The 12,938-nt window shown below is 47.9% G+C and overlaps 2 protein-coding genes and 1 long non-coding RNA gene across 5 annotated transcripts in view; 2 read left to right on the forward strand and 1 right to left on the reverse strand.

Annotated features, from left to right (window-relative positions):
• GJC3 (gap junction protein gamma 3) lies at positions 1-8,463 on the forward strand. 2 transcript variants are annotated; one of them, XM_082431330.1, is made up of 3 exons: positions 1-26; positions 4,024-4,808; positions 5,120-8,463. In XM_082431330.1, the coding sequence occupies exons 2-3, from the start codon at positions 4,025-4,027 to the stop codon at positions 5,125-5,127; spliced, it is 792 nt and encodes a 263-aa protein (XP_082287456.1). In that variant the 5' UTR covers positions 1-26; position 4,024; the 3' UTR covers positions 5,128-8,463. The 2 variants fall into 2 exon arrangements, with proteins under 2 accessions (XP_082287456.1, XP_082287455.1); XM_082431329.1 differs by having other exon boundaries at positions 4,024-8,463.
• LOC309645779 lies at positions 5,795-10,293 on the reverse strand. Its single transcript, XR_014255049.1, has 2 exons — positions 10,158-10,293; positions 5,795-9,935 (listed from the first exon to the last, which is right to left on the reverse strand). It is a non-coding gene; the product is annotated as an uncharacterized lncRNA (long non-coding RNA).
• TRIM4 (tripartite motif containing 4) overlaps positions 10,274-12,938 on the forward strand; it is a 20,002-nt gene continuing 17,337 nt past the window's right edge. The window contains exon 1 of one of the 2 annotated variants that reach the window (XM_082431324.1): positions 10,274-10,968. In XM_082431324.1, the coding sequence (XP_082287450.1) occupies positions 10,576-10,968 (393 nt within the window). In that variant the 5' untranslated portion in view covers positions 10,274-10,575. The remainder of the gene's footprint in view (positions 10,969-12,938) is intronic. The other variant, XM_082431325.1, reaches the window with a different exon arrangement.

Raw genomic sequence — 12,938 nt, forward strand, 5'->3', positions numbered from 1 at the left:
TTGGTGTTTCTGCTCGAAGCTGCCAGGTGAGTGCCAGGGCAGAGCAAAGCTGGGCTGGCACAGGGCCTGGGGTAGTGGTGGTGGGGACCGCCTGGGGCTCTGGGCTGTGCATCTGCAACTCTAATGCACACGCCCACGGCCTGGGGATTATTATTAAAATTCAGACTTGACTTGCTAAGCCTGGGATGTGGCCTGAGGTTTTGCACCCCTGGTGATGACAGGGCTGCTGCACCGTGGACCGCACTTTTCGTAAAAGATCTAGAATGTTTTCTAGGCCAGGTGGGGTGAGCTGGAAGCAGGGAGCTGCTCTAGTGCTGGCCTCAGTGGACATCCTTCCTTCATGCCTTAACTCTCTGAGGTGGATTCTGCCGCCCATAGTATCCTGAAATTTTTCTCCCAAAGAACAAGAGATGCTTAGAAAAATTCTTAACAAAATTGCTATGGAATTTTAAAAAATCTGTTTACGTATTTGAAAATCCCCTCAAACTCTGGGTTTTCCTCCTTCTCCCAACTCTTGAGCTCATAGGAACTGCTTCTAAAATCTTGACAGGGCTCAGATCCCGCCAGCCCCCTCCCGAATAAATTGATTTGCAAACTATTTCTCCCCTTGGAGAAACAGAGTGGTCCCTTGAGCTTTCTCAACAATGCCGAGCCCTCAGCTCCCTAGGTTTCGAAGTTTGGCCTGGGGTCTCTGGCCCCCTGTGGGCAAAGCTGCAGACGTGTTTGTGGGTGGAGGAGGCGGGTCTCAGAGAACGAGAGGGGTGGGCTGGGGACGGCTGGAACAGATGGGGAGACCACAGGGTCCCAGGAAAGCAGGGGAGGAGGGAGGACGGACGGCTGTGTTTGAGCTTCGGTTTATAGGAAACTCCCTTTGGTCTGCAGACCTGGGGAGATGGAGGAGGATATTTATCGTCTGCACCCTCCAGGAGGCCCTGGAATGTGTGTGGAATAAGCGTTGTTTCGGTTATAACAGCCGCGGGGCAAAGGGCAGGAAGGGTGCTCCAAACCAAGGGATCTCAAGCAAGCCCTCTTGTCCTGCTTTTTCTGTTCTCTCCCTTCCAAACCCCCGAAGCTCTGTGGTGAGCCCTGGAGACCTCAGCTCGGTTCTGAGAGCCTCTCAGAGGACATCTGGGTGTCTGGCTACAGGTCTGGGGTGGGCACGGGAAAGAAGAACCAGAGAGAGGGCTTCAAGAAGCTACTCAAACTCCCGACACTTGGAATATGCCAGGGCTGCTCTGTGTTAAATTCCAGGTCTGCTGGGGATGTGCTGGCAACATGTGTAGACAGTGCTGGGCCTGCACTTGGAAATGAGACGAGGCGGAGAGCTTGACTTGAGAATTTACCGAGTTAGCATTTAGTCTGGTGACTCGCCAGGAGGGCCAGGGCAGAAACCCCCAGAGCCCAGGGCTCTCCCCCAATCCCAAGTGCTGGGACCCTTTGAACTTATGAGGTGGGAGAGGCTGCAGGCATCCTCACAGAATGACGTACAACCAGCCTGGAAATGGGCTGGTTATCATGCCCTACAAAAGCCCTCCGAGATGGTCTGGTGCAGACATCTTGCTTTACAGAGCTGGCAACTGAAGCCAAGAGTGGAGAGGTGATGGACCAGTGCTACCCTAAAGCAGTGGTTCTCAACCAGGGGTGATTTTGACCCCAGGGGACACTTAGCAATATCTGGAGACAGTTGTGGGTGGGAGGGGAGAAGTGTGCTACTGGCATCTAGTGGATAGAGGCCAGGAATGCTGCTAAACGTCTTACAAAGCATGGGACAGCACCCCTGCTACCCCTAAACAAAAATTATCAGTCCCCAAGCATCTACAGTGCCAAGGTTGAGAAACCCGGGACCAGCCTTGAAACTTGCTGTGGAGCTCAGTTTTCACCAAACAAAACTGAAACATTTATGGAGAAACCACTTCTTTCCTAGACACTTCACTAAGTGCTTTCCCACCAATACATAAGCTAGTGACTTTTACTGCTGTCTTGATTTCCAAATTAGAAACAGGTTTTGTTCCTTATCTATTTACCTTTTATTATTTTCAATTATTCATCTTCTTCCTTTGAATTCTGGGAGAATTACCCAATGTGCTTTCTAGCACCCTGATCGAATTTCCCCCAGAATCTGTCTTATTGCCTTCAAAGATCAAGCTGGTGATCTTTCTCCTACTCCATTTATGGTGGGTGTACACATGCAAAGATCCATTTACTCTCACTTTTGAGGAGTCGTAGGGATGAGAAGGGATAAATCTTTATCTTCAATATGCCATCTTTAATCATGGGACCAATTTGGCATCTTTCTAGAGACTGGAAATAAATTTCTTCTAAAAATTTTAACCCAATTTTATAGAAAAGAATTTTCAGCAGCCTGATATACTTCTAAGTTTTCACAGTCTATGAAGGAAGAAGAAAGACAGGGACTGAGGGGCAGGCAGAGGTTCAGACTCTCATTCTTAGCGGCTCAAATATGGTTTCTCACAGTTGGTGGATGGTGACATAATTCTCTGGTCAACTGAGGCCCTTAGAACTGTCCCTTGGAAGCATCTCAATTCGTCTCTTTTGATTGCACAAAAGTGACCGTTCTGCCTAAGTTTTGGCATGTGGTCCATTCTTATCTATAGTTTATAACACGAATACTCACTTAAGATTGTTTTGTGCATCTCTCTGGGTATTATAATTGGGACGCCGACGTGAGATAAATTAGGCATGTCTCACTTGCTGCCATGTTAACGTAGAAATTCAGGTTATTATTATTAGACTTAACAGGAAGAAACCTAAGCAAGTTCAAGGTCAGAGCAGAAACAAGGATGGTCTGAATTACAGGAAAGATAATTAGGGGGTCAAATTCTTGAAGAAGCTCGAAGGAGTGACCCAGGGACACAGACTTGAAAGGGAGGGCAGCCTTGGACAAGTGGAAAGACACTTCTTTGTCTAAGATGCTACAGCAGGACGTGACTGTGAAGGCACGAGAAGAAGGAGCTTCAGGGTTTCACACTAATGAGTCTATTTTCTCTGGAATCAGAGCTTTGCATGGTCTTCTGAGAGTGAGGGGAACCAGCTATGTAAGAGTTTGGGCTGAAGGCGGAGGGTTAGGAAGAGCAGCTTGGCGTTGAGGAGGGCTGCTGAGGAGGACAGAGAAGAAGACGGCAAACTGGGCTTGTAGCATGGTGGCATTTTGTCCAGAGAACAGAAGAATTTCTGAAGCCTGTCCTCGACCATGGTCACCTCTCACCACGAGGGAGATATAAACCCAAGGAGCAATGACAAAGCAGAGTTGAATTTTGAATTTTTATCCCGTCACCTCTGGCTTTGGCCCAAACACCATTATGTTTAACCGGTAGATTCTGCTGGGTTTTCTTCAAAGTATTCCCCTCTCCTAAGCTGGTGAGGTCTAAAGAACATCAGACTAGAGCAAGCCTTGACATTCACTCTGTTCACTGGATCCCCATCGAGCCCCTTAACCTAACCTCACCTCAGTATCACCACTGTGATGGGGGCCAGACTGACACACCTGCGAGCACCTGGGGGCCTGAAGCCAGAGAAAAGCAGACGGGCAAGGCAATGCCCACCCCTCCCAGGGGCAGCACTGATTTCATTCAGGTGACACTGACAGTAGCACCAGACCTAGCAGCTATCACCTAGGGAAGCAATGGTTTTCAGAGGACTCGGGTCTCTGATTATTTAGCCTTTGGGAAGCAGGAGCGGGAGGGAGGGACAGAGAGAGACAAAGACAGACCCTGGTCTCCCCGCAGGCCGAGAGTTCCTCTCCCCTCCAGCAGTACAGGAGGGGGGACAGAAGAGAAAGCCACACCCACACTCACTCACTATTAATATTTTACATAGATGATTCCGTTAACTATAAAGAGGCGCCCTTGGGTCATGGTATTTGATCAGCCAGGCCCTAGGAGAGGAGCAAAGAAGCCTGCCTTCGTCATCGTCGGACTGGGAGTGAAGAGCTGGCCTGGCACTTCTCCCACAGGGCAGTGGGCAGCACACCCACACTCACCACTGTCCTCTGCTCCCTAACAGGATGTGCGGCCAGTTCCTGAGGCGGCTGGCGGTGGAGGAGAGCCGGCACTCCACCCCCGTGGGGCGCCTCCTGCTCCCCGTGCTCCTGGGGTTCCGCCTCGTGCTGCTGGCCGCCAGTGGGACGGGGGTCTACGGCGACGAGCAGAGCGAGTTCGTGTGTCACACGCAGCAGCTGGGCTGCAAGGCTGCCTGCTACGATGCCTTCCACCCTCTCTCCCCGCTGCGCTTCTGGGCCTTCCAGGTCACCCTCGTGGCTGTACCCAGTGCCCTCTACATGGGTTTCACTCTGTATCATGTGATCTGGCACTGGGAGGAATCTGAAAAGGTGAAGAAGGAAGAGGAGACCCTGATCCGCCAAGGGGAGAAAAGCAGAGATGCCTTGGGGGCTGGAAGCCCCAGGGTGCTCTGGGCCTATGTGGCACAGCTGGGGGTACGACTGGCCCTTGAAGGGGCAGCCTTGGGGGGGCAGTACCATCTGTACGGGTTCAAGATGCCCAGCTCCTTTGCGTGTCGTCGAGAGCCTTGCCTTGGTAGTATAAGCTGTAATCTGTCTCGCCCCTCTGAGAAGACCATCTTCCTGAAGACCATGTTTGGGGTCACTGGGCTCTGTCTCTTGTTCACGCTTTTGGAGCTTGTGCTCCTGGGCCTGGGGAGATGGTGGAAGATCTGGAAGCACAAATCTCCCTCTTCTAACTACTTCCCAACTTCAGAGAGCGCCCAAAGACACAAGGAACCGACTGATAACTTCCCAGTGGTGGAAACAAGAGAACGGTTTGGAGAAGCAGGTGAGAGGGGCACTGATGTTCCTCTTTCTACCTGTCCCTGACGTATGGGTCCTGAGGATCCCCCACGGCAGGTCCCTCACCCTCTGGGAAGCACAACTCCCACACGTTACGAAGCAGAAAACCAGGTTCTACGCAGATGTGTCCGAACCACTCATCCCACCCCATCGCCCAACTGCATCCCCATCAACTGGATGGTTCCTTCCAATGAACCAGGACCCAAGTGCTCAGTTGATTGCACCTCCTGCCCTTCCATTTAGGTCTCTTCCCACTTAGGAAAAGTCTAAGCTTCTGCTTGATCCTCTACTTTGCAGAGTTATGAAGACACCTGGCTCACCTCTGAAGGAAACCCTATGACTGGATCTTCGTCGGAACATCCAGTGAGTGGGGTGTTTATCTCCATGGCAAATTAAAGGCTGTTGGAGCATATCCAAGAGCCTTGGGGGGCCACGGTGTCTGAAGCTTTTCCTTGGAGATCTCCTGCTTGTGCCTTCTCACCAGAATTCCCTGGTGTCAGGATCACAATTTTCATGGGCTTGGTTCCAGAGTCAGCCAGCAGAAACCTCCATAAAACCGTGCCTCTCTGTCCTGCGCAATAAATATTGACCACTGTTGCTGAGGACAATCCTCTTTCCTGTCTCGATGAGTCTCCTCTTTCCTGCTGTCCACATTCTCTGCTCCCCCCACCTTTAAAAATCTTGTAACCTATAAAGGCACCCAGCCCTGCAACATATGTCATATTCAGAAACTCTGGCTTGCCAAGCGTATGGAACCCAGCGTCCTTTAATATATAGATTCAATGTATTCAAACACTCAGCCACACTCTTCTGGAAGATTCCTGTGAATTCAGAGGCTTACATACCCTGGACCACTGACAGCGCTGATTTCTGCTCAATCCTCATTCTCTGCTTTGTACTTTGCAGCTGCTCCATTGTTTCATGGGGCGGGGGAGGGGCCAAGTCGCTACTTTTTAAACTCATACTCCTCAATATCACACAGAAAAGACAGCAGAGTTTTATTGCTGATTCAGGGCTAACAGTAAGGGACATTTATATCACAGTGTGATTCAGCAGATGATCTAATGCTGAATAGCAGGCTTCTCTTTTCTTGAGTCTCTCAGTCATTTCTGTCCAAAAGCATCCCAGCCTCCCACCTTTTTTGCAGAAACATTTCCCTTCTCAGTTCTTCCTTGCCCTCAAATTCTCAACAAAGAGCAGTTTCCAGGTTTGGTTGTCTCCTCTGAATCTCAAATGATCCCCAAGTAAATTAGGAAGGCTCATTCCTAAGGAAAGATACTTGATTCCCCAAAGACACTTTGGCAACAACTAGCAAAGTAACAGTTTTCTTTCTGCTACACAGTGTTTCATAAAGAATCCTGTATCTAGCATAGCCAGAGCCCAGCCAAGTGACCAGGGACAGAAAAAAAGCAAATGTCATCATTCTGAATTCCTCCTTGATGGTGTCCCTTTTAAAATAGCTTTATTTTTTAATTAATTGATTTATTTTAAATAAATTTATTTATTTATAGCTGCGTTGGGTCTTCGTTGCTGTGCGCGGGCTTTCTTTAGTTGCGGTGAGCGGGGTCTACTCTTTGCTGTGGTGCGCAGGCTTCTCATTGCGGTGGCTTCTCTTGTTGCAGAGCACGGGCTCTAGGCACGCGGGCTTCAGTAGTTGTGGCGCACAGGCTCTAGAGCACAGGCTCAGTAGTTGTGGCGCACGGGCTTAGCTGCTCTGTGGCATGTGAGATCTTCCCAGACCAGGGCTCGAACCCGTGTCCCCTGCATTGGCAGGCAGATTCTTAACCACTGCGCCACCAGGGAAGTCCCTAAAATAACTTTATTGACATATGGTTCACACACCCTATAATTCACCCAGTAAAAGTATATAATTCAATGGCTTTTAATAAATTTATTTATTTATGGCTGCGCTGGGTCTTTGTTGCTGCGCGCAGACTTTCTCTAGTTGTGGCGAGCAGGGGGTACTCTTCGTTGTGCGCGGACTTCTCATTGCAGTGTCTCTTGTTGTGGAGCACAGGCTCTAGGCGCGCGGGCTTCAGTAGTTGTGGCACGTGGGCTTAGTTGCTCCATGGCATGTGGGATCTTCCCGGGCCAGGGCTCGAACTCGTGTCCCCTGCACTGGCAGGCAGATTCTTAACCACTGTGCCACCAGGGAAGCCCTCAATGGCTTTTAGTATAGTCAGAGTTGTGTATCCATTAACACAATTTTAGAAAATTTTCAGCAATTCAAAAAGAAACCCCACAGTACTTAGCTGTTATTCGCAAATCCCCATGTCCCCAAACATAAGCAACCACTAATCTACCTTCTGTCTCTACAGATTTTCCTAGGCTGGGCTTTTCATACAAATGGAATCATACAGTATGTGGTCTTTTGTGACTGGCTTCTTTCACTTAGCATCCTGTTATCAAGGTTCATCCATGTTGTAGCATGTATCAGTACCTCATTCCTTTTATGATTATTATTTCATTGTATGGCTATACCACATTTTATTTACTCATTTTTCAGCTGGACATTTGGATTGTTTCCACTTTGGGGCTATTATGTATCATGGTGCTACGAACATTCATGTATTAGTTTTTGTTTATGTTTTCAGTTCTCTTGGGTAAATACCTAGGAGTGAAATTGCTGGGGCATATGGTAACACTTTGTTTAAATTTTCAAGGAACTGCCAAACTTTTTCCCACAGCAGCTGTACTATTTACTATTTCACATTCCCAGCAGCAATGTACAAATGGATTCCAATTTAATCTGCATCCTTGCCAACACTTGGTATTTTGTTTTTATTTTTCTCTGTTTGAGTTTTAAATTCTAGCCATCCTAGTGGGTGAAGTGATATTTCACTGTGGTTTTGATTTGCATTTCCCTAATGACTAATGATGTTGAGCATCTTTTCATGTGCTTATTGGCCATTTGTATAGCTTCTTTGGGGAAATGTCTACTCAAATCTTTGTCCATTTTAAAGTTGGGTTGTTTGTATTTTTATTGTTGAGTTCTTCATATATTCTGGATACTAGATCCTTATCAGATTTAAGGATCTGATATTCCAAATATATTCTCCCATTCAGTGGGTGGTCTTTCGCTTTATTGAGTGTCCTTTGATGCACAAAAGGTTTTAATTTTGATGAAATCCAGTTTATCAATTTTTTCTTTTGTTGCTTATGATTTTGGTGTTATAGTTAAGAAACCATTGCCTAATCCATGACTGTGAAGATTAGACCTATGTTTCCTTCTAAAAATTTTATAGTTTTAGCTTTACATTTAGGTCTTTGGTTTTGAATTAATTTTTGTATATGGTATGAGATAAGGGTCCAACTTCATTCTTTTGCATGGAGATATCCAGTTGTCCCAGCACCATCTGTTGAAAAGCCTATTCTCCCTGCATATAATGGTTTTGGCACCATTGTTGAAAATCAATTGCTTGTAGATGTATGGCATTGTTTTTGTACTCTCAATTCGATTCCATTGATCTACATGTCTGTCCTTATAGCAGTACCATGTTTTGATTACTGCAGCTTTGTAATAACGTTTGAAATTAGGAAGTGTGAGTCCTCCTAGTTTGTTCTTCTTTTTCAAGATTGTTTGGCCAATTGCGATCCCCTGAAATTCCATATGAATAAAACTGTAAATTAGGGAGCCTCAATATTTTCAGTAAAGACGGATGTTCATTTCAGGAGTATGGCAGGATTGAAGACACAAAGACATTAAGGAGATATAGTTCAATACAAAGGCAGACATACAGATACATAGACACTCACACCACCGATACTCATGGCAAACATCAGTAACTGATAAGAGCACCTCATTCTGCTTGGTCCATATTTAAGACTCAGATTCCTTCTCTCTCTCTCTTTTTTTTTTTTCTCTTTTGGCCGTGCCGTGTGGCTTGCAGGACGTGGGATCTTAGTTCCCCCAACCAGGGACCAGGGATCGAACCTGGGTCCCCTGCAGTGGTAGCATGGAGTCTTAACCACTGGACTGCCAGGGAATGCCCTCAGATTCCTTCTCAAGATAATATTCCAATTTGTAAGGAAAACGCAGCTATCTGTTGCAATCATTTAAAGACATTCTGTGGAACTTTCACCAAAACCCCAAAATAGTGATCGCAGGAACCCCCTTTCCAAATCATTTAATCACATTCAGTGACCACTTACGGAGCATATTACAGGAAAGGTGGTATCTGATTTTGGGACACAGGAAGAATTAAAAATTTCTTTCATAAGAAAAGGAATAGAGGGAAGAATAAAAAACCAAGCACCTCAGAAACACAAGATCAAAAATCCATTGAAGAGAAACAGATAATTCCCTGAAACAGGCAAGCACACTGCTTGTTGAAAACCTCAATGGATGTGCCTTGGGTTAGCAAAACGGTTGCCGTCTTCAAGTTGGGTACCAAAAGGCAATGCATCTGTGCTTCTGAATCTTAACTTAAAACACCTGATTTCCTTCCCACCACTCTCCCGGTCCTATCAGGTATTTCACAATGTCCTCAGAACAGCTACAGCTTCAGCTCCACTCGCCAGGTACTGCTCTCACACCCTGGTGTTGACCTCCTCAGGTAGGATGGTCAGGAACTGCTCCAGCACCAGCAGCTACAGGATCTGCTCCTTCCCAGCATATAGGATGACAGCCGCTCATAGCAGATCACCCAGAGCTGGCTTAGAGCATCCTTTAAGCCCACAGACCTCCTCCGCATTGAACCACCTAAAATACTGGTGGGAAGTCTCAAACCTGGGGAAGACCATCTAACCCTAGATCCGTTCCCCTAACTTAATTATTAGACTCTCTATCTGCACTGGGTGAGTGAGGCCCCTGCCCTAAGAATGGGCTTCCTCTACCTGGTGTGTCTCTTGTGCTGGGGAAGAAGGAGAGGGAAATCAGAGTGCAGAGTGATCGGACAGCTCCCCACTAGGTCGTGGGGCTAAACACTCCCTTCCCTGCTCGCCTCTTAGAAAACTGGCTCTCCAGTTAGCCTGAATCCTCGAACTCCAGGAGAGTTTGTGGGCTTAGAGTTGATGGGCTTCGTGTGGGGAGCCAGAAATCCTCCCTTTCTAGAAACTCAACTAGACCTTGGGGTTGGAGGAGAAGAACGGCTTCCTCTCCTGGAGAATGAGGCTGAAAGAAAAAGGAGAGACTCCAAGAAGAGCTAGCCTACGGGGCACGGCGCCTCCTTAACCCCACTCCAGGCCCGGCTGCACAGATGCCCCTCGTCCTTCTGGCCCTTCTGCCGCTAGGCTGCTGCCCGCCTGGAACGCCCTTCTGGGCGGCAGCTCGCCTAGGACTCCAGACCCTAAATCTTCCGGAGCGGACGGCGAACATTGACCTCACCCCACAAACCTGAAGGCCAGGCCAAGTTAATTAGCGCCTCCCCGTTTTGCTCCACCAGCGGCTGCTGCAGCTGCGCGGTCGTCACACTCCGCCGCGTCCCCGAAACTACGGGCTCCTCGAGGCCTCTCTAGGCTTCTCGGGGGACTTCCGCATCTCTACTGTTCGTCCAGTTGCAGCTCGCAGTCCCGTCACGCCTAGCGCGCCGTCCTCGCGAGGAAACCCGGAGGTTCGCGCGGTCGGCGCCCTCAGCACGCGTGGGAAAGGGCCGCCGCCCGGCTGCCCCGCGGCCCCGCTGGGTGGCGAACCCCGGAAGAGGCTGCACTTTTCCCTCCCTCCGGAGGCGGCGGCCGCGGGTCCGAAGGCCACCTCCCGCAGCCTGCAGACCTCTCATCCAGCCACGACTCCGGCTCTGGGGCCGAGGAGCAGCATGGAGGCCGAGGACTTCCAGGAGGAGCTGACCTGCTCCATCTGCCTGGACTATTTCGAGGACCCGGTGTCCATCGAGTGCGGCCACAACTTCTGCCGCGGCTGCCTGCGCCGCAGCTGGGCGCCGAGCGGCAGCCCGGTCCCCTGCCCCGAGTGCCGGCAGCCGTCGGCGCCCGCTGCGATGCGGCCCAACTGGGCCCTGGCCCGGCTGACGGAGAGGATGCGGCGCCGCCGCCTGGGCCCCGCGCCCCACGGCCTGTGCGGCCGCCATTGGGAGCCGCTGCGGCTCTTCTGCGAGGACGATCAGCGGCTCGTGTGCTTGGTGTGCAGGGAGTCCCAGGAGCACCAGGCCCACACCATGGCCCCCGTCGACGAGGCCTTCGCGAGCTACCGGGTGAGCCGGCCCTTACGGGGCTGCCGGTATTGCCTGGGAACGTTTACTGTTCACGTTGGAAGCATGAACCCCCATCCTACCCCTACCAGGCTCAGAAAAGTTAAGCGACTCACGGATCTCAGAGCTGGAGTTAAAACTGGGATTGGGAGGGCCGGTGCAAGGCTCAGTCATCACTGCAGAATTTTAAAGGGACTGGCCTCCGGGAGCTCCTAGTTTAAGACAGTTATCCTGAGAGGTTATACACCAGTGCTGTCCAATGGAAACAAAAATACGAGCCACATATGTTATTAAAATTTTTTCTAGTGGTAAAAAGAAACAGGTGATGTTAATTTTAATAATTTATTTAACCCAATTATCAAAAATATCATTCAACATAGATTTTTTTTTCTTAAAACTCATTCTGTTTCCTCTTTATTGTGAAAATGAAACAAAATATAATCAGGAAATGGAGAACTCAAGTTCTTCTTACAGCTGTTCTCTGACTTGGATGGGCACAGATAGTGTGATTTCACATATATATACATTTTGGAGTATAGTTGCTTTACAATGTTGTGTTAAGTTCTGCTGTACAGCAAAGTGAATCAGCTATACGGATACATCTGTCCCCTCTTTTTTGGATTTCTTTCCCATTTAGGTCACCACAGAGCACCGAGTAGAGTCCTCTGTGCTATGCAGTAGGTTCTCATTAGTTATCTATTTTATACATAGTAGTGTATATATGTCAGTTCCAATCTCCCAGTTCATCCCACCCCCCCTTCCCCCCTTGGTATCCATACGTTTGTTCTCTACGTTTGTGCCTCTATTTCTGCTTTGAAAATAAGTTCATCTATACTATTTTTCTAGATTCCACATATATGCAATAATATACGATATTTATTTTTTTCTTTCTGACTTACTTCACTCTGTATGTCAGTCTCTAGGTCCATCCATGCCTCTGAAAATGGCACAATTTCGTTCCTTTTTATGGCTGAGTAATAGTCCATTGTACATATGTACCACATCTTCTTTATCCATTCCTCTGTTGATGGACATTTAGGTTGCTTCCATGCTCTGGCTGTTGTAAATAGTGCTGCAATGAACATTCATTCAACATTGATTGACATAAAAAATTATCAATAAGATATTTTACCTTTTTTTCATGAGAGGTCTTTGAAATCTGTGTACTTTACATTTACACACATCAGTTCAGACTATCCACATTTCAGGAGCTCACATGGCTAATGGGTGCTGTATTGGACAGTACGGGTTTATACCTACAGATGTCGTAGACAACGAATGATTTGGGAAAAACCTGGCTTGTAGGGATGAGTCTGGATTTTACTAGCTTCCTTCATCAACTGGGAAAATCACTTAATGTTTGAATTTGGAGATTATCTGTTCTGCCTTATCTTATGGGTTAAGAAGCTTCAGTCAAATAAATCGGTTTATCATACTCTGGTCCAGCCACACTGGCCTTCTTGCTTTTGTTTCAAGCCTGTTCACTCTCTCTCTACTCATACCTTCCATCCTTTAGATCCTTTTAGACTTTAGCTTGAAGACCTTCCTTGATCATCCTTTCCAGAGTAGCCCCACCCCCTTCCATTACTGACGGTGTCACTCCGGTGGTCTCCATCTGAATTGGTATCTAGTAAGTACTTGTTGAAAACACGAATTTAATGATACAAGTTAAAGTGTATTGTAAACTGTGAAATGCTGTACAGTTTTATCAGCTGACTACAAACAGGAAACAGATGCAAAGTTAGACTAGAAAGTGTACATTTTTTTATTCAGTAACCTTTATCGGTGCTTCCTGTATGCTAGTCATTGTTCTAGAATCTGGACGTAAATGGATGAGAAAGACATGGGCCTTGTCTTGTATGGGGCATAAGCATGTAGTCCTGTAATTTCAGTGTGTGTGAGAGTTATTGACGTTTGTACCAACACACAGAAGGTCTGAGGTTAGAGTGATCAGACAGGAGTGAGGACCGCCT

The sequence above is a fragment of the Balaenoptera physalus genome (genome assembly GCF_965194825.1).
Source record: "Balaenoptera physalus genome assembly, chromosome: 16".
Taxonomy (NCBI): domain Eukaryota; kingdom Metazoa; phylum Chordata; class Mammalia; order Artiodactyla; family Balaenopteridae; genus Balaenoptera; species Balaenoptera physalus.

Bases quoted from the DNA above. Each gene is read 5' to 3' on its own strand.
- GJC3 (XM_082431329.1), top strand. From the start codon at position 4,025: ATGTGCGGCCAGTTCCTGAGGCGGCTGGCGGTGGAGGAGAGCCGGCAC.